General features: G+C 36.2%; 3 protein-coding genes across 3 annotated transcripts in view; all 3 read right to left on the bottom strand.

The window, feature by feature from the left end:
* Positions 1-23,019, bottom strand: part of LOC308655784 (interferon-activable protein 203-like) — a 441,182-nt gene extending 418,163 nt beyond the window's left edge. Inside the window, exon 1 of the mRNA XM_081306062.1 lies at positions 23,010-23,019. The gene's annotated coding sequence lies outside the window, so the exon portion shown is untranslated. The remainder of the gene's footprint in view (positions 1-23,009) is intronic.
* On the bottom strand, positions 8,871-23,285 carry LOC308656862 (olfactory receptor 10R2-like; the record flags this gene model as incomplete). Its single annotated transcript, XM_081308210.1, has 3 exons — positions 8,871-9,812; positions 12,080-12,152; positions 23,026-23,285. The coding sequence occupies 3 exons, from the start codon at positions 23,283-23,285 to the stop codon at positions 8,871-8,873; spliced, it is 1,275 nt and encodes a 424-aa protein (XP_081164336.1).
* A 2,706-nt stretch (positions 23,286-25,991) lies between these two features.
* OR10K1 (olfactory receptor family 10 subfamily K member 1) lies at positions 25,992-26,933 on the bottom strand (the record flags this gene model as incomplete). Its single annotated transcript, XM_081306070.1, has 1 exon — positions 25,992-26,933. One exon carries the CDS (start codon positions 26,931-26,933, stop codon positions 25,992-25,994), a length of 942 nt encoding a protein of 313 aa, XP_081162196.1.
* Positions 26,934-27,429: the final 496 nt, after the last annotated feature.

Genomic DNA, 27,429 nt, shown 5'->3' with positions numbered 1-27,429 from the left:
TCAGTAAAAAAACGACTGTACTCATGGAATCTTTCCTGCAACTTGATAACCATACTTGACTACTGTCTCTAGTTTTCCTTAATAATCATCAAAATTTTATTTGCTTTGCTATGACTATTCTATCTTTGACTCTGAATTATTATTTGCCAGATACCCAAAACTGCATCTTCCACAAACACAATAGTCCCCAGCATATAATAAGTGTTTGGAAAGTTTTTGAAAAATTAGATGACCAATTTCTCACAATCATTTCAAACTCCCAGATACATGGCATTTAACTTCAGGAATTTCCCAAATTGTTTCCTTAATATAAATTTAGCATGCAATATTAACCTTATGTCTTAATATTTTGGGATGTAAAATCTTTCTGACATCACTTTACAGATCAAGAAGCAAAAGATCCATTAAAACATTCAGCTATCTCATTATCATTTTTGATTACCAGGTGTCTTCTCCATTATCTCACTAAGCTTTTTTTATGTGCATTTTAAAATACTTTACTTTCAAGTTTGAACACCTTTGCAAATAAATAAATTGTCATTATTGGCTCTTTTTCTTAGCAATATTTTAATAAAATTTGAAATTTGACTAGAACCAGGAGTTTAATTGCCTTGTTCTAAACTTTTAAATAAATAGGCATACACATCATGCGTTTAACTGTTCTTCCTGAAAAGTCACCTCTACCTTTCCACTTTCTTGGTCTTCTTTTTAGTACCAGTACCTAGGGGGAAACAGAGCTAGATTATTGGAAAGCAATGATTTTAAAATTTGACACACAAATGAATTACTTGACAATTATTACTACTCCTTTCAATTAAGAAATTCCAAGTCCCTAAGTAAAATAAAATGTCACATTCCATCAAGTCAGAGTTTTAGTGTTCTATGGCAAGGAGGTTTCTTCATTCTTGGAAACCTCCAAGAAATTTCTGTGCAAGTTTCTAGGTGAAATTTGCCAAAATTTATATAGCAATAAATAAGGACTCATGTACATCCCTGTTATGATGTACATGAGCCCTTATTCATTTTCCAGGAAATCTCTGACTCACATAAGAACACTATTAATTCCACAGAAAAGTATCACCTGAGCCTTTTCTCCTTGGGTAGTTTAATCTCAATGAATATTACCTGTGGTCTTTCCTGTTCACATTAGCCATGACCTCAATGCCTTGGTTGCTAAGGGAGATCCCCTCCTCCACAGGGGATTACCACACTGTGCTCAATATTTGTCCATAATTTTTTCTAATTAGCAAGTAGAAATATAGGTAAATACACTCTATAAAATTAGCTGGCCAAAGAGAAGGGCCTTTCTAATACACCATGCAGATTTGTTGACTCCCTTTTAGAAATTCTCTGGGTGCTCATTAGAGAGTTGAAGTGTCCCAGGCACATTGGTTAAAACAGACACAAGTGTAACTGTCCCCTTTGAGTTTCCCTACCCAATGCCTCTATATTTTCATTTTTATGTTAGAGGAAATGATCTTCATTAGATCATTTCATATGTCCACTTCTGAAATCTGGAAGAGAGGGAAAAAAAAGATACAAAAACCCAAACCAGAGGACAGAATATTAGAATGGGAGAATCACCATAAATCTTTCAACACTTAGGAAACAAGTTCATTTGTGTCTGGCATATAATATGAGTTTGGTAAATATGTTTTCAATAAATTTAAAAAAGAAATTTGAGGTTATGGAGGAAAATGTGACAGCATGCTGGTATAGATTTCAGCAGCTCTCTGCATATTTTAGGTTGCACAATTTTTCTTTATGACAGTGAGTCCAGACATTTGAGCTGAGCTGGAAATGGAGCGAATTCTAGACACTCATTGATGTCTCTCTCAGGGGCTCATGTACAATGTCAGAGATGTTGCAAGGATGGAAAATTAGAAGAAAGTCCAAGTTATTAATAAAGGAACTTTTGGTGACTCCTTTATTCTTTAGTTCTACCAGAAATTAAGATAATGGGTAGATCTTTGGGAATACTTTACTGAGAAGATTCATCCTTGGGCTTTAACTTTCTCTGGGTACACAAATGATAGTCACACCTTTCTTCCACGCTTTTGACTTGAAGAGGTGGTAAATATGCCCCATTCCCTTGAAACTAAGCCAGTTGGGTAACTACATTGATCAACAGATTATAGCCAAAGTGATGCTATAAAACTTGCTGCATAGATTTTGTCAGCTTGTATTTCCTGTTTCTTGGAGCATCCACTTGCTCACTAGCTGCCATGTTAGACATGGCAAACCTTTGAGAATCTCTGGTGTGAAACCAAGACTCTTGGTCAAAAATCTCCCCCTGAGCATACAAATAATAGCAACATGAACCAATCAGCCACATAAATGAGTAATCTTCGAGGTGGAACTTTTAGCCCAGTTTAACAATCTAAGCTGACCCTACATAGAGCAGACACAAACAAATACTCCACTGAGTTCCTGCCAACTTGCAGATTTATGTACAAAATAAATAATTGTTGTTAATTTAAGAAGATAAGATTCCATATACAGCAATAAATGACAAGACTAAAATTTGGCATTCAAACACATGGTGTGATTGTAATCAAAACTTAAAGCATCTTTTAAAAAATTTTTTGGAACTAATGATATGGAGAATCTGCAAGGTTTTAAAGGAGTTTGTAGTGGAAAAAAAATGGAAAGTCCTTGAGGAAACAGTTTTAAGGGTTTAAAAATGAAAGAGTAAAATGTTGTTGGAGTTTGTTAAAAATGCTTATTGTCCATTGTTGGGAAGGAAGGCAGGAATCTCCCAAACTGTAGCCTGGAAAATAGTACTTTTAGTAAACTCGGATTTTCTTAGGGAAATTTCTCGTGAGATAAAAGAAAATTACACCAATGATAAAAGGATATAAAGGGATGATTGAAAGACGGTGTTTAAATTTTTGATAAGAGTTGAAAGAAACCATAAAGAGTCCAAAAGCTTCTGGGTTTAGAAATAGATGTGTTTCTCATACAAAAATCACCCTCAACAAAGACTCTTCAAGTAAGAAATGGTTTCAAGAAAAAGATCAAATTCACAAAACTGTCAGGAAACTCTTCCCTCTAAAATAAAGATCTCCAGAATCTGGTTATATGATACTTTGTCAGAACTTCAACGACTAGTAAGATTTCTAAGTATTTTAAAGGCATAAACTTGGGTTAATTCATATGTCTTTTAAAAAAACAATTAAGGAAATTGTCACATCATAGGCTCACAATTGACCCACAATAAAGAAAAAATGTGGATGTGACTTCCATGTACCTCCTTCCTTCTTTTTCAAAAAGGAGTGGTGTGTGTTGCACTTACCCTATGTTTTTTTCAATTATATTTTGGGGTGTCAGGAACAGCAAGTCAGTGGTTGTTTCCGTCAGCTTTTTTCACTGTTAAAAGACCTGTTAGGAACAGTTTTAGGGGAGGAAAAGTTTATTTGAGGTCTTACAGTTTCAAAGGTTTCAGTTCACAGACAGGCAGCTTCATTCCTCAGGGCTTGAGTTAAGGCTGAACATCCTGAAGGAAGAGTGTGGCATAAGGAAGCAGCTCCCAGGATGATCAGGAAGCAGAGAGACTCCACTAGCCAGATACAAAATACAACCCCCTGAGACACACCCCCAGGACCCACCTCCTCCAGCCACACCCTACACACCTTCAAGTGAATTAATCCCCTGACAGGACTGAGAATTAATTCACTGATTGGGCTGAGGATCTAATACCCAATCATTCCTCCTCTAAACCTTCTTGCTTTGTCTCACATATGAACTTTTGTGGTTATCTCACATCCAAACTCTTACAGTAGGGTTATGCCTAAAAATACTAGAAGCTTCCACTTCTTGTATCTTGGAACATTTAATCTTTGAAGCCAGTCTCTATACTGTGAGAAATTCCAAGGAACTCCTTGTAAAATAGTATGTGGAGAGGAATTGAAACTCACAGCATACAGCTTTATTCAGTCTCCTAGCCATAAGTGGTACCATCTTGCTAGCCATGTAAGTGAGCCATCTTGGAAATAGTTCCTTAAACTAGTCAAGCAGTTGACACAATATGGACCAGAGTTAATCCATCCTCATAATTACTACCCAAATTTATAAGCAAAAATAAATGATCATTATTGTTTCAAATCACTGAGTTCTAGAGGACATAAGTACTATTGTACTTTCATGTGTTCTATTTAGTGGGTAGAGGAGTCTCTCTTCATTTGAAGATTTTTATTAGTCATTGATTGCATACTGATCTCTCTCAGGGACATAGATGACAATGGGATTAGGCAATGTATGAACAGGATAAAATACTTCTCACATTGCTAATAGTCTGGTAGAGGAGATGACATATGGACCTAATAACCTGATTGTCAGAGCTCGGTATTACTTCTAAGGGAGGCTTAAATTACTATAGTATTTTTAATAAAAATCAGGAAATACATGTACTTCATGAAATTGATGAGAGGGAAAGGGATTTGCTGGTAGACTAGGTTATACATTGACTAACAAAAGATGATGGACTTTTCTAATGACAAACTCTGGTTCCTGGGCCAGCACAGGATCAGTCTCCACAAGGATTCTCTCGCCATGCACAAAAGTTAACTCAAAATGGATCAAGGAGCTTGATATCAAATCAGAGACTCTGCGCCTGATAGAAGAAAAAGTTGGCTCCGATCTACAGATTGTGGGGTCGGGCTCCAAATTCCTTAATAGGACACCCATAGCACAAGAGTTAATAACTAGAATCAACAAATGGGACTTACTCAAACTAAAAAGTTTATTCTCAGCAAGAGAAACAATAAGAGAGGTAAATAGGGAGCCTACATCCTGGGAACAAATTTTTACCCCTCACACTTCAGATAGAGCCCTAATATCCAGAGTAAACAAAGAACTCAAAAAATTAGACAATAAGATAACAAATAACCCAATCAACAAATGGGCCAAGGACCTGAACAGACACTTCTCAGAGGAGGACATACAATCAATCAACAAGTACATGAAAAAATGCTCACCATCTCTAGCAGTCAGGGAAATGCAAATCAAAACCACCCTAAGATACCATCTCACTCCAGTAAGATTGGCAGCCATTCTGAAGTCAAACAACAACAAGTGCTGGCGAGGATGTGAGCAAAGGGGTACTCTTGTACATTGCTAGTGGGACTGCAAATTGGTGCGGCCAATTTGGAAAGCAGTATGGAGATTACTGGGAAAGCTGGGAATGGAACCACCATTTGACCCTGCTATTGCCCTTCTCGACTATTCCCTGAAGACCTTAAAAGAGTGTACTACAGGGATACTGCCACATCGATGTTCATAGCAGCACAATTCACAATAGCTAGACTGTGGAACCAACCCAGATGCCCTTCAATAGATGAATGGATAAAAAAATTTGGCATTTATAAACAATGGAGCATTACGCAGCACTAAAAAATGACAAAATCATGGAATTTGGAGGGAAATGGATGGCATTAGAGCAGATTATGCTAAGTGAAGCTAGCCAATCCCTAAAAAAAAAAAAACAAATGCCAAATGTCTTCTTTGATATAATGAGAGCAACTAAGAACAGAGCAGGGAAGAAGAGCAAGAGGAAAAGATTAACATTAAACAGAGACATGAGGTGGGAGGGAAAGGGAGAGAAAGGGGAAATTGCATGGAAATGGAAGGAGACCCTCACTGTTATACAAAATTACATATAAGAGATTGTGAGGGGAAAGGAAAAAAAAACAAGGGAGAGAATTAAATTACAGCAGATGGGATAGAGAGAGAAGATGGGAGGGGAGAGAAGGGGGGATAGTAGAGGATAGGAAAGGTAGCAGAATACAACAGTAACTAATATGGCATTATGTAAAAATGTGGATGTGTAACCGATGTGATTCTGCAATCTGTATTTGGGGTAAAATTGGGAGTTCATAACCCACTTGAAACTAAAGTATGAAATATGATATGTCAAGAGCTTTGTAATGTTTTGAACAACCAATAAAAAAAAAGGATTCTTCCAAAAAAAAGGATTCTTCCTTACAACCCCCAGGGAAAATTGTGATGTCCAGTGTGGAAACCTCAAGTATATTTTATACTATCTTTATTCATACTGATATTTAAGTGTGACAAAGGCTGCGGGGTCCTTCTATCACTGATATATATTTTCCTGAAGGAGTATTATCTTCCTAATTACTATTATAATTTATTTTTAAAGATAATTTGACTCTTCCATATTTCTACTGATAAAAAGAGACTCAGGAGATCTGCAGGCCAAAAGGATAATTGGAAATTAGGATACATAAAAATCAATAGAAAATTTAAAACCTCATAAATGTCAGAATTCTGCAAAAAATTTTCTATATACTACTATTAAACTCTAGTCTCAGCCACTTTTTATTAAAATCTGTCAAGGCGTTGATTGTAAAGTTCATATCTGGAGACTCATAATTACCGCAACTTTCTGCAGTATAGAATTTAATTTTCCTAATTTCTACAATATTCTGTACCAGAAACCTTAGATTTTAAAATACACAGTAGCTCGTCCTAAGATTTTTTTAATGAATGTGAAATGTAATAGCACTATTCCATTTAATTGTCTGCACTATCCTAACCAGGATAATTTCTGTTTAACACAATATGATGTTTCAGAAATTTAGTATTGAAGGGATAGTTAGATCCATTAAGGAGATCTAGATAATGGCAGCTGAGATGCCAGTTAATTTTTCTTGTCATCATAATCAATTATAAACTATATAAAATTTTTGACAGTGTTTAAATAATCTGTCAAGCTGGTAAAAGAAAACGTTACAACAAAGTGGTAAATAAAAATGAAGATAAATAGTAAAAATAGAATTAAATGGTTTAGATAAGTTTGCCCTGAGAAAAGAATGCTTATGAACTGGATCCCTGAATGATTGTGGACATTCTGTAAACTCTTTAATTATAATGAGTTTTTCTCCCTCTCTTTATGTGAATGAGGACAATTTTATGCAAGGGATACATAGTTTTCAACAGATTCTCAAATAATTGCAATATGTGATCTGGAATAGGTAATGTGATTAACCTATAGTCATACCATTAACTGGGCCAACTATTTGACTCTTTTTACAGACAGTAGCTTTCTGAAATCAATATTTACCGATAAATACAATCGTGATAACTTATTCTCTAGGAAAAACAGGCAAGAGTGTTACATATTTTAAAAAAGGAGTTTTTTTAATCTCAGTTTCAATGCAGATGCGAAAGTCGAGGGAAGAAAATGAATTACTTTAAGAAAATAGAAAATGTTGAGTTAAAAAAAGGCCAAATATAGTCTTACAAGGACACCATCGGATTACTTAATGTTTTACTTATTCTCCCATTTCCTGATGCAGCCAGAGTAGGGAATTACCGTGATATGTATTTCCTGGAGATTAAAAAATGAAACTGAGTTTACCCGAGAAACTTAAAAGTAGGAGTCTGTGTCTATTGGCCTGAAACACCAACTCATAGAAAGAGATCTCTGTTCTGCTTACTATGGGTGTCAGAGATGCTCAGTTCTTAACTCTGGATCATCTTTGAGCAAACTAGCAGAAAAAAAAATCATTCTAGAATCAGTTAAACAGTAATGTACCCACTAAATTCTCCAGAAGATATGTGACCCAGAAAGGTGGTGAGCTCTCTGAACCCAGAAGCAAATTCAGAAACTGTCAGAAGAGGTGGTTATATCTGTATCACAAGAAATGTGGTATAAATTTCAAGGAGGAAACGATTCCAGAAACCATGAAACCATTCCACAAGAGGAAGACTCAGTGTGCAATATGCAAGGCCCTGAAAGTACCTGAGGAGCCACATGAGAAATTTCCTCCTGGTTCCTCTCCCTCCCCGGTGGAATTCTTGAGGAACCAGTCACTGCAATAAGAGAGAGAAGTGGTGGCTGTGTGTATGTGTGATCCTGGGGATGGGATCCAGGGGTGCTATTGTTAAGGTGAGATTGCAATAAATCACCAACTTGATCTTAGGAAACTTTATTCACCAGTTGGTGGTCCAGACCCACCAGCTGGCAGGCCAAGGGGTCGGCTGCAAGTCTACACCCTTCAACCCCCTCCCTGGGTTTGAATACACCTTTTATAGTCCAAAACCATCTTAAAGCATAAGTGGCTATTTCTATGATTCAAAACCATGAACAAACATCATGAGATCTAAAATCATAAGCAGAAAAGGAAGTGGGCCAAAACGTCCATTGTTTAGTACAAGTTAAAGAATAGTTACTAACCTCTAGACAATCAATCTCTGACAGAGTACATTCTCCAAGAAAAAACGGGAACCAAAGAGAGAACACTTTTACATTGTGTAAGAATTGCCATTTTGTGTTGCCAAATATGCTATGCTAAGCAACCTTTGACCAGAACTTTTGACCAGAGGTGGGGCTTTCCATGGGAGAAGCATTTCTTACATGGTGTGGAATCTCAGGGCAAAATGGAGTCTGTTTGGTCATTGCCCATACAGCCTGGCCCATGACACTATACCTCTAAGCAAAACATCCCCAACACTTCTTCCTTATTTTGTTTTATCTCATTATTTTATTTTGAGACAGTGTCTTGATAAGTTCCTTGGACTGGCCTCAAACTTGCAATTCTCCTGCCTCCACTTCCGGAGTCGCTGGGATTACAGGCATGTGCCACAACTGCCAGCTTAGACTTTTAGTTATTATAGGGCATTTACATTTGAGAAGTTTTCTAACATTCCATCTGAGAACTTTAAAAATATTAGCCCACATATTGGATTTAAAGGGATGATGAGAAGCAAACCATCTTATGACATACATCTTAAAGAGTCTTATGACTTCAAGGGCCTTGTTACAGGTAGAATATACATGTAATAAAGGAAAACATTATTTATTAAGAAATCCAAAATATATTAATACTTTATTATTATATTATTATTATCTATGGCTTTAGAGACCCTTTCTTGCCCAGTGCTTTTCTGATAGCAAGTTGAACATCCTTGTTTCTGAGGCTGTATACCATGGGATTTAGTAATGGTGTGACAATGGTGTACGTCACCGTCACCAGCCTGTCCTTGTTGGACACATAGTCCGCTGTGGGCCTCAGGTAGATGAAGGAGGCACAGCCGTAATGAACAATAACGACGGTGAGATGGGAGGCACAGGTGGAGAAGGCTTTCCGTTTGCCCTCAGCTGAGGGAATCCTCATAATAGTCCTCAGAATGCAGAGATAAGAGACACAGATCAAGAAGAAGGGGACCACAAGCACAAGAACCCCACAGATGAATATGACAAACTCATGAACGTCTGTATTGGTGCAAGCCAGGCGAATGACTGGTGAGATGTCACAGAAGTAATGGTTGACTCTGTTGGCACTGCAGAAAGGGAGGCTGAAGACTAAATTGACCACTGTCAGTGAGGCCAAGAAGCCTCCAATCCCACAGGCGGCTGCCAGTTTCCTGCAGACCTGCCAACGCATAAGGATGGGGTAATGCAAAGGGTGACAGATGGCAGCGTAGCGATCATAGCCCATCACGCCTAACAGCAGGCAGTTGGTAATAGCAAAACCGAGGAAGAAGAACATTTGAATGGCACAACAGGTAAAGGAGATCGTCCGGGCCACAGAAAGGAGATTGATGAGCATTTTGGGTAAAATGACAAAGGTGTAGAAGGTCTCAGATGTCGACAAGATGCCCAGGAAGAAGTACATGGGCGTGTGGAGGCTTTGGTCCAAGCGGATGACACTGATAATGGTGGCATTGCCACTAAGAATGACTAGATATAAAAAGAGAAAGACCACAAAGAGAGCAAGCTGAATGTCACCAAGGCTTGAAAAACCCAGAAGTAGGAACTGGGTGATCGCAGTGAAATTTTCAGCCACAACCTGCAGCGAAGTGAGAAAAGAAGTAAAATCTATTTAGGAACCTCATGTAAAAATCTAGGGACTGGGTTACTATCAGCTGATTCCATCTGCAAACTTAATCCCTCCATTTAAAATGATATATCTTATTCTTGGATTCTAGGGAATTGGTCATAGACATCTTTAAGTGTGCACAATTTTGCTAACAACTAGCAATAAACAATCCAAGTATAAAACGAAGAGAACAATTTCATTGATAATAACATAAAAATACTTAGTATTAAATTTAACAAAAGAAGTGCAAGACAGATACACAGAAATCAACCAAATATCGTTCCTCCTCTCACGCTGTAATTTTATATTCTTTGACCAACACTGTTGAGAGAAATTAAAGGTGATTTAAGTAAACAAAAAATAATAGAGGCAATTCCTACCCAACTAATTAATAGATTCAACATAATTCTTACCAAATCTGAGCAGGCTTTTCTTATAAAAATGGCTATAAAATCAACATGGTAGAAACCAGAATAGTCAAAATATTGTCAATAAGGAAAGAAAAGATGAAAGATTTTATATTTTCAGATTTCCAAACTTCCTCTAAAGATACAGTGATCAAGATGTTATGGTACTGGCATACAGTTACACATATAGGTCAATGGGTAGAATTGGGAGCCCAGAAATTAAATGCTCCAAAAGTTATAATTAGGAAAGTGAAGAGGCACATCAGAGATGATAAGACTCGATTTACAAAACATATATCTCATAAAGGATTTGCAACTAATACACATATATAACTCTTACAATTAAGTAATAAGAATAACACCCAGATGAAAAATAACAGACATTTTTACCAAATGGTATCAACGGGTAGGAAATGAACATTTGAAAAAGCACAAAGTATCACCAGTCATTAGGGAGATACAAAGTAAAGGCACAATGGAAAACATGCACCAAAAGAACTGTGACTAAACAGATGAACAAGAAAAGGTGTTTTTGAGGATATAGAAAACAAATATTCACTCATTGCTGGAGGAAAGGTAAAGTAACACAGTCCAGTCACTTAAGAAAAGTTTGGCACTTTGTTAAAATGGTAAAATAAATTATCACATGACCCATCAATTTATTTTTATTACATATTCACAAATTCTAGTTGTGTGTATTTATGAGGTTCAAGATGATATTATTTTTAATACAATAGAGAATTACTAAATCAAGGTAGCATCATCTCAAATATTTAAAATTTTGTGATGATATCATTTGAAATATATTTTCTTAGTAATTTTGAAATGTAGAGTACTCAATTATTAGCTATATTCACCATGCGGTAAAATAAATCAAAACAAAAATTATCAATAGGAATCTATAAAGGAGAAGTGAAGACCCTCCAACCAAGCCATTTCTGTGAATGTTCATAGTAGCATAATATATAATAGTAAAAATGAAATTAACCAGATGTCTGTCAACTTATTAATGAATACACAAAATTTAGTATAACCAAAAAATGGATACTATTCAGCAATAAAAATAACTAATGGCACATACCACAACATAAATAACCTTCAAAAACATTACGCTAAGTGAAGGTAGGCAAGTGCAAAATACCACATTGCAAATTCTATTGTATGAAATGTCCACAGAAGGATAATCTACACCAATTGAGAGCAGAAAAATTATAACTTTGGACTTTAGGGATCAGGATTTAACTGCAAGCAGGCAGAAAGTGTTTGGGGGAATGATAAAATAATTTAAAACTGGATTGCAGTGATGATTACCCACCTCTATCAATTTGTAAAATCAAAATGGATTAGTTTTATGAGATATCATGCTATTTTTAAAGGATTATTTGGGGGGATTTTAAAGGTCATTTTTGATTATCTAATTTTTGTATATGTGTCTGTTTTAAACTCTAATTGGAGGTCTTTGGTGCATTAGGATTCATTTAAAAGTCACCACAGTTGTCTTTCTTTAGGAATGTTTCTAGAAAAAAAATTACAGATCTTCAAAAATTATTTGTAAAAATAAATGTAAGTTTTTAATTATTGCACTTTCAATCTGATAACATTTACCATGCTAGTGATGCCTGGATATTTATGTTCAGGATAAATATTTTCTGAAGTGTTCAAAATTGTTCTATTTCCTTTCTCCTTCACTTTCTTCACCCATCCGTCATTATCCACTTCTAACTATAGAGGCTCTGGGACTTCACCTGCTGGAGCAAAACATGATCAATCTGTTCCAGAGTCACTGAATTCTGTTACACAGATTGAATCTGGGGAAACAAATAAACAAACCAACATGGTAATTGGGTCAACAGGACATGAACAATCAATGCGAACTGAGGTTGGGGACTTGAACTGACATTTTCTGTAGAAAAAGGGAAGAGAAATAGAAACTAGTTTTAATTTTCTCGCATAAGAAAATAATGATTAATTAGTGAAGAATAATTTTAACCACAGAAAATTCCAATGAATAAAATTAGCTTATATCAAATTTGCTCTGCTTATTGCACTAATCCTATCCAAGTTCTAACAAATAGAAATCAACCATCACTTACAGTCCTTTTTTAATTGGTTCTGTTTAGCTGTAAATGACAAAAGAATCCATTTGACATGATTATAAAAGCATGGAATATAACATGTTCTAATTCAGTCCCCAGTACCTCCCGTTCACTTCCCTCACTCAGATCCTGACCCCTCCCTCAGCTCTACTGATCATTCTGCCACTTACCCACAGTTATTTTTAAAATTAATTTTATTCTAAAAAGATAAATCATTTTTTATTTATATATGACAGCAGAATGCACTACAATTCTTATTACATATATAGAGGTCAATTTTTCATATCTCTCGCTGTATATAAAGCATATTCACAACAATTTGTGTCTTCATACCTGTACATTGGATAATAATGATCATCACATTCCACCATCCCTTCCCCTCTCACCGCTCTGCTCTATCTAGAGTTCATCTATTTCTCCCATGCTCCCTCTCCCTATCCCACTATAAATAAGCCTCCTTATATCAAAGAAAACATTTGGTATTTGTTTTTTGGGGATTGGCTAACTTCACTTAGCTTTACCTGCAAATGCCATGATTTTGTTCTCTTTTATTGCTGAGCAATATTCTATTGTGTATATATGCCACATTTTTTATTCATTCATCTATTGAAGGGCATCTAGGTTGCTTGATATTTAGCAATTTATAATTCAAGCCAGGAGCATTAAGTGATCAACAACAACAAAAAAAGACTAATAGTTAAAATTCACAATTAAATTGATAAGTACAACCATCATAAGATACCATACCAAATGTACAGAAGACACAGGTGCAGTAACTAATGGGTAATACCAATACCCCACTGTTAAAAACAGAGCAAGAGAAAAAATAAAACAAAGTATTCAGAAAACCTGAACAGCAAAATCAGTAATGCATTTCTTACAAATTATGTATTGAACTTTACTTAAAAAAAAAAGAGTATACACTCTGTTCACAGACAACATGGAATATTTGTGATTCTTGACCATTAACTCACAACAGAAACTTCAACCATGACACAAAAGCAGAAATGATACCAACAGTTTCCTAATTTTATACAGTAGACTAATACTGGGTAATAACATAAGAATGTTCCGCCACTAGAGAATTGTAAAATTGTTGGGTCAAAGAGGAGATAATAGGTAAAACAAAATGAGTTGTAGAAAATAGTGTCAATTATTCTCCATGGTTTATAATATAAAGATAAGTTTAAAGGAGTGATTAGAAGAAAATTTAAACCTTGATTTTTACATAAGCAAAAAATTTAGTGACAGTTTTCAAAATATATCATCTCAATGCCATTTAAACTGTTTCTTACATTCTATAGTAATTCACTTTTTTGGGAGGGCATGGGTACTGGGGATTGAACTCTAGGGCACACGACCACCGAACTACATCCCCAGCCCTATTTTGAATTTTATTTAGAGACAGAGTCTCACTGAGTTGCTTAGCATCTCGCTTTCGCTGAGGCTGGCTGTGAACGCACGATCCTCCTGCCTCAGCCTCCCAAGTTGCTGGGATTACAGGCACATGCCACCACACTTGGCTCACTTTTAATAAACATAAAAAAAAAATCAAATGTTCAACTCACATAATGCTAAAAATTATTCCATATATTAAAAACATACAAAAATGCAAAGGATTTGTAAAAAGTATCACTGAATAGAAAATCCAAAAATCTAAAGGAAAATGTGATAAAATATCATGAGTAGTAAATTAGCAACAATTTGACCATGTGAGATAGGACACTTATTTGCAACAAAAGGACAATCTGCAACGTTAGAAAGCAAACAACCAATGGAAAATTTCCAAAAATATTGCTATAATGTTAACAAGAAATATATTACAAACTGATGGAGAAGATAACTAAGAATCTAAAACTAAAACTACCTGTAATCACACAGCCCCCAACATAAAAATTCATTTCACTTCATTTAAAATCAAATTGAGATCATGTACGCCCATCAAATTTGCAACAATCATGTGGGTTAAATAAAAAAAATTAACTAATAAGATTATAAATTGATTGTAAATTTATGCAATGAAATTCAGCAAGTTGGATGCGGTGGCCCACACCTATAATCTAAGGTGCTTTGGATGCTGAGGATAACCAATTTGAGGTCATCCTGGGCAATTTAGCAAAAATCTATCTCAATAAAATAAAATAAAATAAAATGGGCTGATGGTTTCGCTCAATGGTAGAACATTGCTGCGTTCAACCCCTAATACCAAAAAAAGGGGAAAATGTATCATCAAAATAGACTGTATTGCTTGAGTATATTCATCCTGTTCATTTATCCCAGGGATTTATTTCATTTATAAAATTTACCATACTCTAATGAATTTATATAAATGCTGTATTTATTGTAAGAAAACTAGCAAGTCATAACAAGATAAAAGTACTGTGTTTAAGAGAGGCAGTAGTATTTACACTGGATGAAGATTATTAACCAGAGGCAGGTGGCTTTCATTTGGGTCCTTATTCTTTTAATGGATGACTGTGTGACCTGAGAGCAGTATTAACCTCTCTGATACAACTTTCCCATCTAGAAGGTGGGCTTTCATGAGCATCAAATGCAAGAGCACAGGCAAAGTGCAGAGAACAGTACCGGCTATGCAGGAACCACTCTGTGGGTGATATAGTATACTCGTATTTATTTAAAGAACATCTTTCTGTGTTTGTGTATGCAGATGTGCATTTGGATGCTAGGTAGCGATTAAGAATTATTTATTACTTTGTCTTGCAAATGGAGCTCTGGATCTGGAATATACAAATCACTGGGTTGAACAACTGAGTCAGCCACATCATATCAGAGGATGAACTTTCTTTATCACTTTTGGCTCCCTGATACCCATATCTAGTGTTTTTATCATAAGTTATTCTTATCTAGAGTCAGAACTATAGAATCTGAACACAATCTGTGTTTCTGGAAAGAAAAAATAAATGTTTCATGACACTCTTTATTTACAATTCTTTTTTCTTTCCTCGTTAATTCTCAAGGCTGAAGGGAGAAATTTGAAGAGAAAAATTAAGGCAGGAAGCTATGTTTTAAACATCCTCCCTTGTTGACTTGGGAAGGGTGATTGGAGATTATTATCCAGAGTTATTTGGGCACCATGGATACAAGAAGGCATGGTGTTGTGGACAAGGAACAGCTGAGAATTGGTTTTTGAAACACTTTAGCTGACATGTGGCAGTCCTAGGGACATTCAAATGTGCATTTAACCAAGCACCTTCTTATTGAATTCTATAATGATCCGTGAGAACTTTAGAAGGTTTCAAATTTCATAGCAAAAAAATGAAAAGAAAAAGTTATGCGTGGCAACCCACACTCTTCTCTCCCAGCTGCCAGACTGGATCCCTACATTTTCATCCACAGAATTTCATGTAGTTCACTGAGGACTCAGTGAGCCATGTCATGACAGCAATGCCTCTGCCTGTGCTTGGGCAGTTTCTCTAATGGTTCAAATTATTTTCTCCCAAATCAAGTTCCCAAGAACTCTTTCAAGTCAGCAAAGATACATTGGGTCACATTAAGCTCTATCTGCTCCATTGGGTGTTTAGAACACGTCAAGCAACAAAACAGAAACTCTGTTCTTGACAAGCACATCTTCTACAAACTCTCACATTTTACATTATTCTAGAAAATAATCTTTTTTGCTCAATGCTATTTGAGCTCGTATAAAGCAAAAACTGGATTGTTATTCATTTGACAAAAGTTTATGTGCAAGTGCCCGTACTTGTATATATCTCACTAAGGCTACCAGAATCAGAGTTTCTGGTAAATAGTAAATGTTCAAGTCTATATGCAAAAATCAAGAAATAAACTAATCAATACAAGAGTTAATCATTACACTGATATGTAGGCATTTCTCATGTAGAGGGTATTCCAGTGATCAGGGAGGAAAGACAAAGATCTGTTGTATGCTGAAGAAAGCACTCAGATGCAGAAAAAAGACATGAATTCACATTTTTATCACAGCATTTTAATTTAATCTTCCTGAATCTTAGTTTTCTATGCTAAAATTTTAGGTATGTTGAAGATTAATGGACAGCGTATGTAAAAAAAAAATTACTCCAGAATTATACATAAGAGGCCCTAATTAAATATTTTCTCCCTTCCTTCCTGGCAAAAGTTATAAAAAGGAACACACCTATGACCATGTTGAAGTATATGAAGTGTGTTTTCTTTATCCTAATCTGAAAACCTCTTTTCTTCCTAGAGCTGCCCTGCAATCCATCACTATTCTGTTTGTGGACTCTAGTTTTAAGGTCTCTACAATTTTAGAACTGAACATAAGTTAAATGGCTTAGCTTCCTATCACCTTTGAGGTCACATAAGATTAAGATTTTGAATAATTTACTTTCTTTGAGCCACTTATGACATTTAAAAAAACACTAAATATCAAAATGAAAGAGTTTCAGAATCCCCAAAACACCATTCTGGAGAATGCAGTCTCGTTTTTTAATCATGACCCAAGGCCTTCAAGGAAGTATCTTATTAATTTCCTACTTTCTCACATTCTCAGTTTATTGCACATCTACCTCCCTTTCTTTGAAAAGATTTCAAACCAGCAACAAAAGACTCACCAGGTCACTCCTCAATGGAGTGGTCATTGTGCTTCTTTGTATGGCCTGGCCAACTATAACTCTATGACTGTTCTTAATATGCTTTATTTTCTCCCCTAGCCACCAGCATTAGCATCAATGCCCTACTTCATTATTTTACTACCCAGCACCCTAGGGAGCCATTATTATATTGCTAGTGGCACAAATTCTACCCCCCCCCCCGCCCCAATTAGGAACTGCAATCCTAGGGGAGAATGGACCTCAAGTCTAGTTTGGCAAATAAGCACCATAGAGTGGTCTCAGGGAATGAGTTTGTTTCCTGTTTTGAATTCACTGGAGAGGTAACCAACTGTAACTGTATAGTAAGACTGGGAGACACTGTCAGCAGAAAAGTCCTGGTGATCTTCTTCCACGGTGTTCTTCCTATAGTTCCTGCATTTTATCTCTTGGTTAAAGACAGTAATGCCCTTGCTCTTCTTCTTTCTCCATTTTATTGGTTATAGATCATGTTAGGATTCATTTGGACATCATTGTAATAGCATAGAACGTCACAATAAGCAGAGGGAAGGGGAGAGAAGAATAGAATTTCACTATATTAGAGAAAAAGGAATGAAGAAGGGTGGTGGGCTGGAAAAAGGAAAAAGGGTAGAATGAATTGGACATCCCTTTCCTATGTTCATATGTGAATACACGACCAGTGTGACACCACATCATGTACAACCACAAGAATGGGAAGTTATGCTCCATGCAAGTATGGTATGTTAAAACACATTCTACTGTCTTTTCCTTTACTGTATAACTGAAAACAACAAATAGAAACATTTAATAAACAAATAAAAGTATGAAGTGTAATTTGCTTTACTTCAATCTTCACTACTTTGCTTTTCCCTCCATCTCCCCCCACTGTTCCATTCTCCCAACTCTACTAATTAATGGTAATGGCAATGCACCACTGCTCAAAAGAGATCAAGAGGAAAAATATAACAAAGGCTTAAGGAAAGCTGAACAGCAAAATCAGTAAAGCATATCTTCTAGGTATGTATTGAATTTTTTTTTTAGAGTATACAATTTGTTTTCAAAGAACACTTGTGATTGTGGACTATTAATTCACAACAAAAATTTCACCACATCACAAAGTGGAAAGGACACAAACAATACTCCCTAATCTTAATATAGTGGATTAATACTAAGTAATAAAATAAGAAGTTTCGTCACTTAGAGAATTGGAAAATGCCTGTTGGGTAAAAGATAAAATGATAAGTAAAATAAAATGAGTTGTAGAAAATAATGTCAGTTATACTCCATTAATTTGTAACACACAGCTAAGTTTAAAGGAGCAATTAGAAGAAAATTTATAATATATACAATGTAGTAAAATTTTCAAAATATAAACCATCTCAAAGCCATCTATACCATTTCTGACATACTAGAGTACCTCATTTTAATAAAAATTAAAAAATCAAATATTCAACTCACATGTTAAAATTATTTTGTTATTAAAATACAATAATTCAAAGAATAAGAAAAGTATCACTGAATAATAAATCTGAAAATCTAAATTTAAAACTTAAATATTAGTAGTATATGGCAACAATTTGACAATGTTAAGTAGAACATTTATTGGCAACAAACACATAATCAGAAATGTTAGAAAGCAAAGAACAATTAGAAAAGTACCAAAAATATTGTTATAATATTAATTACAAATATTTTACAAACTGATGGGGAAGATAACTGGAGCTCTAAAACTAAAACTGCACATAAGCACACTGTTTGTAAAATATGAACAAAGCGTACCCAACATAAAAATTCATTTCACTTCATTTAAAATCAAACTGAGATCACGTATACTCATCAAATTAGAACTGGTAATTTGAGATAAATCACCAGCAACAAAAATATTCACTAACAAGATTGTAAATTAGTTGTAAATTTGCACAAAGAAATTCAGCAAGCTGGATGCAGAGGCTTACACCCGTAATCTCATCTGCTTTTGAGACTGAGGCAGGAGGATCACAAGTTTGTGGTTATCTGGACAACTCAGGAAGAACCTGTTTCAAAATAAAAAACAATAAAAAGGGCTGGTGGTTTAGCTCCATGATAGAATGCCACTGGGTTCAATCCTTAACACCAAAAAAAAAAAAAAAAAAATGGGGATAAATGTCATCAAAACATATTGTGCTCCGAGAGACAGTTGTATTTGCACTGGATGAAGACTATGGAAGCAGAGGCAGATAACCTACATTTGGGTCCTTCCACTGGTTCTTCTATTGGGTGACTGTAGACCTTGCAACAGTTTTAATCTCTCTGTTAGAATTTTCCCATCTAGAAGGTGAGCTGTCATGAGCATTGAATGCATGAGCACAGGCAAAGTGTAGAGAACAGCACCGGCTATGCAGGAACCACTCTGTCAGTGATATTATTTTCTGCACTACTATTTTTCTTGCAAGACTCTTCCATATAGACAAATCCTTTATTCCAAGTCAGTGCTGCTTAAGCTAATCACTATCCCATCATAGGGTTATTGAATCAACTTAGTGGCCAATATCAGTTTTGAAATCTAAATAGAGAGTGAGGCTTGCTTTTCTTATCCTCACCATACTGCATAACATTTCCTGGGCCAGAGGGATAACATGTGGTCCTTTATAGGTAAATTAATTTTATGTAATTTTGAAAATAGTGCAACAATTTATTCTACATGGGAATACATATTATACATAGTATTCTTAAGTTATATATAAATACAGTATAATGATGCTACATTGGTTCCACAGTTTAGCTATTGTGAATTGTACTGCTGTAAACATTGATGTGGCTGTGTCCCAGTCGTATGCTGTTTTAAGTCCTTTTGGTATAAGACTTAAAAATTTTCCAAGAAATCTCCATACTGCTTTCCATACTGGCAGCACCAATTTGCAGTCCCACCAGCAGTGTATGAGTGTACCTTTTTCCCCATAAACTTGCCAACACTTATTGTTTTTTTTTTTTTCATAATAGCTGCCATTCTGACTGGAGTGAGATGAAATCCTAGAGTAGTTTTGATTTTCATTTCTCTAATTGCTAATGATGATAAATATTTTAATATACTTATTGATTGATTGTATATCACCTTCTGAGCAGTGTCTGTTCTGGTCCTTGGCCCATTTATTGATTGGGTTATTATTATTATTATTATTATTATTAGTGCTTAGCTTTTTGAGTTCTTTATATACTCTAGAGATTAGCACTCTATCTGATGTGTGAGGGGTAAAAATTTGCTCCTAAGATGTAGGCTCTCTATTCACCTCACAGATTGTTTCTGTTGCTGAGAAGACACTCTTTAGTTTGAGTCCATCCCATTTATTGATTCTTGATTTTACTTCTTGCACCAAAGGCATCTTATTAAGGAAGTTGGGGCCTAATCCCACATGATGGAGATTAGGACTTACTTTTTCTTCTATTAGACGTAGAGTCTCTGGTTTTATGCCTAAATCTTTAATCCATTTTGAGTTGAGTTTTGTGCATGGTGAGAGATAGGGGATTTAATTTCACTTTGTTGCATATGGATTTCCAGTTTTCTCAGCACCATTGGTTTTAAGAGGTTATCTTTTCTCCAATGCATGTTTTTTGGCACCTTTTGTCTAGTATAAAATAATTGTAATTTTGTGTGTCAGTCTCTGTGTCCTCTATTCTGTACCATTGGTCTACCAGTCTGTTTTGGTGCCAAAACCATGCTATTTTTGTTATTATTGCTCTGTAGTATAGTTTAAGGTTTGGTATAGCAATGCCACCTGCTTCATTTTTCCTGCTAAGGATTGCTTTAGCTATTCTGGGTCTCTTATTTTTCCAGTTGAAGTTCATGACTACTTTTTGTGTTTCTATGAGGAATGTCACACACTTTATTCTCAATATCGTTTGTATTTCCTCCTCAATCATCAGGGCTGATGGGAGAAAATTAGAAGAGAAAAATTGAGGCAGGAAGCTACCAACATTTTAAAACCTCTTCTTAGGTTGACCTGAGAAGGGCAATTGGAGATTATTTTCCAGAGTTATTTGGGCAGCTGGTACACAAAAAGGAATGGTATTGTGGTCAAAGAACAGCTGAGAAGATGGCAGAGATAGAATAAATAGCAAAATGGGTGTTGTAAATTTTCAGCTGAGAAGTGGCAGTCCTGGAGACTTAAAATGTACATTTAATCAAGCACCTTCTTACTTATAGTCCAAAAATAATCTCTGAAATCCTTATGATTCCAAATTCTGAAGCAAGAAATGAGGAGAAAAGCAAAGGCTTCCACACCCTTCTCTTCCAGCTGCCAGATTGGATCCCTGTGTTTTGATGGATGAAACTTCATGTAGTTCACTGAGCCCTCAGTGAGCCATATCATGACAGCAATGTCTCTGTCTAGGCAGAGCCTCTGATGGTTCAAATCATTTTCTTCCAAATCAGGTTACCAAGAATTCTTTCAAGTTAACAAAGATTCACTGGGCACACATTAAGCTTTATCTACTCCATTTGGCCTTCAGAACATGTCAAGAAAGAAAACGGAAACTCTTATCCTCATGAAGCACATACTCTACAAATGCTCACATTTTGCATCATTCTAGATATTGATCTTTCCTGCTCAATGCTATTTGAGCTCTTAAAAGAAAAAAAACAAGTTACTTTTCATTTGACAAAAATTTATGTGCAAGTACCATGGAGCGATGACTTACTCTCTAGTTAGACTCTGGGCACTTCATGCTAACTGGCAAATTCTCAAAGTCTACCTGCCAAAACAAGGAATAAACAAATCAATACATGAGGTTTAAATCATTAAACTGATTTTTAGGCATTTCTCATATTGGTGGTAAAGGTACTTCCTGTGACCAGATAAAATATAAAGTTGTATATTCTGAAGGAATCACTAGAGATAGAAGAAAAAGATATAAATTTACATTTTTATCTCAGCATTTTCTTTAGGCAAATAACTTAATTTTCCTGGATCTTAGTTTTCTGTCTTAAAATTTGAGGTATTATAAGGATTAAGGAACAACATAAATTTTAAAAAAATATTGTCCAAAATGATACATGAGATGCCCTAATTAAATGTTTTCTTTCAATGGAAATCAAAACTACTTTAAGATTTCATCTCACCCCAGTCAGAATGGCATTTATCAAGAATATAAGCAATAATAAGTGTTGGTGAGGATGTGGGGGGAAAGGCACTCTCATACATTGCTGGTGGGAAAGCAAATTGGTGCAACCAATCTGGAAAGCAATATAGAGATTCCTTGGAAAACTTGAAATAGAACCACCATTTGATCCAGTTATCCTACTCCTTGGTCTATACACAAAAGACTTAAAATCAGCATACTGTAGTTATGCAGCCACATCAATGTTTATAGTAGCTCAATTCACAAGAGCTAAACTGTGGAACCAACCTAGTTGCCCTTCAACAGATGAATGAATAAAGAAACTGTCTTATATATACACTATGGAATATTACTCAGCATTAAAAGAGAATAAAATTATGGTATTTTCAGGTAAATGGGTGGAGAATATCATGCTAAGCAAAGTAAGCTAATCTCAAAAAAACCAAAGGCTGAATGTTCTCTCTGATAAGTGGATGCTGATCCATACTGGGAGGGTGGTGTGGGTAGATGGAGGAACTTTGGGCCAAGGGGAGGGAGGGCTGAGGAGGGGCCATGGGGGCAGGAAAGATGGTGGAACAAGATGAACATCATTACCCTAAGTACATGTATGACTGCACATGTGGTGTGACACTACATCATGTACAACCAGAGAAATGAAAAGTTGTGCTCCATTTGTGTACAATGAATCAAAATGCATTCTGCTGTCATGTGTAACTAATTAGAACAAATTGAAAATGTTTTCTTTCTTCCTTCTCTTATTGTAATATGGATAATAAGGAAGCTCCTGCGACCATTCTGCAGCATCTCCAAAGTTGTTCTTTCTTCTTTACCTGAAGACCTCTTCCTGGGCACTATCCAACTATTATTCGTGTCACCGCCCTGCATTCCTTCACTCCCCTGTGCCTGAGGGCCCAGCTTTAAGGAAATATCATCAACTTCCATTTGCTAAGTGATAAACTATGGAGTGGACTTAGGGAATTATTTGGATTCCTGCTTGGGACTCACTGGAGCAATGACTTACTCTTTAGTGTCAACAGAAAAGTCCTGGTAATCCTCTCCCTGGCCTTCCTCCTCTGGTTCCTGATTTTTATCCTTTGGCTGGAGGCATGATGTTCTTGCTTTTCTACTTCTGAATTCTATCCTGTATTTCAAGGGAAGGAGTAGGTTTGAGAAAAGACAGAGCAATGATCTGTAGGTGCCTGAAAGATCCACACTGAGAGCAGCAAAGAGCAAATCTGGGAGATGCAACATCACGTGGGAACACTCAGCTGCAGGACCCATAACCACTTTATTTATCTTTTAATTTCAAAGCCTACCTATATTGAGTGCCAGTTTCTCTTATGAATTGTGTTACCAGAATTGATAGTCTCCACCTTAATAAATTTAACCTCTGATGGATGAGGCAAGAGAAAGCAGTCACTGCAGAATGCCCTGAGAGGGTTATAAGAGTGCAAAATGCATCTTGTCACTATCAGAGAAAGAAAAATAATTATGAATTTGATTATTAAGGTTAACAACTTCTTAGAAGAAGCTGTGCTAGTGTGGAGCTTTGCAGTCTGAATAGTATGCAGACAAAATATAGGAAAAATACATTTCAGAATAATGTGTGCAACGTTTAAGTGGCATGAAACAATGTGCCATCATTTGGAAAAGCAAGCACTTTGGTGTGAATTGTGATGATAAAAGTTAAAATTTACCTTCATATCTTTCAGGAACTATTGAAGAGTTTATAATCTGGGAAATTATCCAACAACATTTTCAGTTTAGAAAGATGATGAGGGTAACATGAAACACTTAAATAGTGCTTAGTATATGAAAATACTATTCTAAGTGCTCACCATATTTTATCTGATTCAATATTCAGGATAACTCTCATTCCTTTTGGGTCTCAGTGAGAAGACTAGCTTGGGGATAAACAGGCTCATTCTTGCAGTAATGCAATGGATACAGGATGATTTCATAGAACGGGAATATGGTTAAAGAAATTTCCACCCATAGAATCATCAGGAATTAATGACTAATTTGATTTGTGGTATAAGAGATTTAACAATAGTAGTGAAGACAACATCCACCTGTGTGTCTTCACTGTATGTGGTGGAGTGAATTTTCCCCAAGATTAGGAATGAAGTCCCATAATCCCATAATCAAAATAAATTAAATTTTCTTTTAGTCTTTTAGCCAGTCCCATGATCAAAATAAATTAAATTTTCTTTTAGTCTCCCCTATTCTAGATTGTGCATGCACTCTCTGTATAAACTAGACTTACACTGGCTCTAAAGTGTTTTCTCTGAATTTATCTGTATATTGAGACTGGTTTGAAACAGAACATAAGGTTTATGATCAGAGATCACACATTTTTTTTCATCACATATTTCCAGTAGCTAAGAGGGCATCTCGTGTATATTAAGGAAGTAAGATAAATTGTTGAAATAAGAAACACAAAAAAAACATATAAAACAGGTATCCTGCATGCCTTAAAATAAAGTGGAGCTTAATCCCATCAGTGGGTGGCAGCAGATGATAAAGAAGGTTTAGAAAGAAAGAATGGTTGAGATAGTCTTGAAATGTAAGATTGTATGTCTAAGTTAAATAATAGGAGCTTTTCCAGAAAGAACCAGCAACACTTGAGAAAATACAATCATGTCAATTAGAGGCCCAGCAAAATTTTGGTGAACTTCAGAATGCACAACTAGGCACTGAAGAGAAATGCACAATGATAACCTCAGAAATAATAATGTTGAAGAGGTAGGCAGAGATCACATGAGAAACTGAGACTCATGAAGAATGCTTGGTTTCATCTCATTTGATCAAAGAAGTTATTGGAGATATTGTCCCTGGATTCTCTGGCCATTCTAGAACTCCTAATCTTTCTCCGCATTAATATTAATTTAAACCATTTCCTTGAAATAATTTGAGAAATTTTAGTAATTGATTCAATGCTAGTAGCTTCTTTAAGTAGAAGAAGTAAGTATGTTATTCAGGGAATATGTGGGGGCTGACAAGGAGAGCCAGGAAGGAAAAACATATGAACAGAACAGCGATTCCATCAGGAAGTTCCAGTCTCAAAGCAAGGACACAACAGACCCATGTGCAGGCAAAGATAGGTCAATGAGTAGTTTGAGGTGGTGAATGACGTTGCAAAAGAAGTCACTAATATTTGCTGCAGAATTAAAGGGGCCAATGTTGGGTATTTCCTTCAAGGAAAGGAGGAGTCAGTTAGATAACCTGGTTCTGCTCATTGGAATTGACAGTTTAGATACCATCTTTGCTCTGCTCAATTGCTCTTAACAACTTACATGTATCTTTGCTCTCATAAATCTACCTTTGCTTTCATTTGATTGACAATATGTTATGCAATAATGTGTAGTTAATTTTTCCTGGAACTGAGTAAACCCTTTTAATATATTATTTTTTTAAATGTTTTAATCTATTTGTTATAATCAGCTATCCATGACAAAAGAATGTTCTTTGGTTCATTGTATACAAATGAAGCATAATTTTTCACTTCTCTGGTTGTACATGAAGTAGAATCCTAACATTCGTGCATCATACATGTACCTAGGGTAATTATATCTGTCTCATTCCACTATCTTTCCTATACCCATGTTCCCTCCTATCCCTTCCCTCCCCTTTGCCTAATTCAAAGTTCCTCCACTCATCCCATGCCCTCCTTATTATGGATTAGCATCCATTCATCAGAAAAAAACATTTGGCCTTTGGTTTGGGGTATTAGCTTGTTTCATTTACCATGATATTCTCTAATGCTATCCATTTACCTGCAAATGCCATATATTCTTAAACTTGTTAGAGAAGCACTAATGCGAGAAAATCAAACTTGTCTTAGCTCCATTGATAAAGTGTAAATTGTTCTTTATATGTAGAAAATATTTTTATGTTATACTGTATTTGGGTAATTAAATGAGAAAACAGATGCAAGCACACATTTTCTTGGCAATCAATAGCCATGAAGAGTCTAAAATTGATTCTTTAGTTAAGAGAAAACCAAGTCTTGCTCATTGTTCTTTGAAGGGCTGATTTAAATTCCTTGTTTCTCAGACTATAAATCATTGGATTGAACAATGGGGTGAGGATGGTATAAGACACAGATATCAGGGTGTCTTGGCTGGAAGAGTAATTGGACTTGGGCCTCAAGTAGATGAAGGAGGCACAGCCATAGTGGACAGTTACCACAATGAGATGGGAGGCACAAGTGGAGAAGGCTTTGTATCTCCCAACAGAGGATGGGATCTTTAGAATGGCAGAGATGATGCGGACATAGGACACCAGGATGAGGAGCAGTGGGATGACTAAGACCAAGACACCCAGCATGAAGATGACCAACTGACTGAGGCGGGATTGGTGAGATGCCAGTTTGAGGACGGGAGAGATGTCACAGAAGAAGTGATGCAGTTGGTTGGAGGAGTGGAAGGGCAGGTGAAATACCAGGGAGGTAGTGACCAAAGAGGCAGTGAAGCCACAGGCACAAGCAGCAGCCACTAATCCCAAGCACACCCCATGGCCCATGAGCACTGTGTAGCGTAGCGGGTTACAGATGGCCACGTAGCGATCATAACCCATGGCTGCCAGCAGGAAGGAGTGAGAGCAGCCCAGGAAGAGGAAGGTGAACATCTGGATGGCACAGCCCAGGAAGGAGATGGTCTTCTTCTGAGCCAGCAGGTCCACCAGCATCTTGGGCACAATGACAAAGGTGTAGCTGGTCTCAGAGCTGGAGAGAACTGAGAGGAAGAAGTACATGGGGGTATGAAGGGCTCTGTCCAGCACAATGGTGGACATGATGATGGCATTGGTGCCCAGTGTGAAGAGGTAGACGAGCAGGAAGACCATGAACAGCAGCCTCTGGAGGCTGGCCAGAGCTGAGAAGCCCAGGAAGACAAACTCTCTCACCAAGGTCTCATTGACCCACTCCATAGTCAGCAGTTCTATACAGGAGTGTCAGGGACAGAGGTGGAGGCCCGGACCCAGGAAGAAGAGCAGAAAAGTACAGGATCCTCAGCGTGAAGCTTGTAGGTGACAGGTATTTCTGGATATTTGGTAGAGTTCTTTCATTCCCTCTTTAAAATGTCTGCTAAAAGAAGAATTGGTGCTAAATATTCCAAAGAATAACTGACTCCAGTTTGGAAGCTTTTTGTAATTTGAAAAACAGCTCCTCATTTTTGCCAACCATTATACCAAGGTCTAAAAGATTTCCGTTTTTCTTTTATATGCATTATTTGTTTTATTGTTTAATATGAACCCAAGGACTGTAGGTCTCTGTGAGTAAACATTGTTAGCTTGAACAATCTGATCCTGATCAGAATGCAAAATGAAAGAATTGTGAAACTGATCATATTGTGCTACACGAACCTAAGAATGCATCAGAAGGAATTATACTTCTTTTTTCTAATTATGATGCACATATTTAAAT

This window comes from Spermophilus citellus (assembly GCF_964194105.1).
Source record: "Spermophilus citellus genome assembly, chromosome: 9".
Lineage (NCBI taxonomy): Eukaryota > Metazoa > Chordata > Mammalia > Rodentia > Sciuridae > Spermophilus > Spermophilus citellus.
This window is presented reverse-complemented; position numbering and strand designations above follow the sequence as displayed.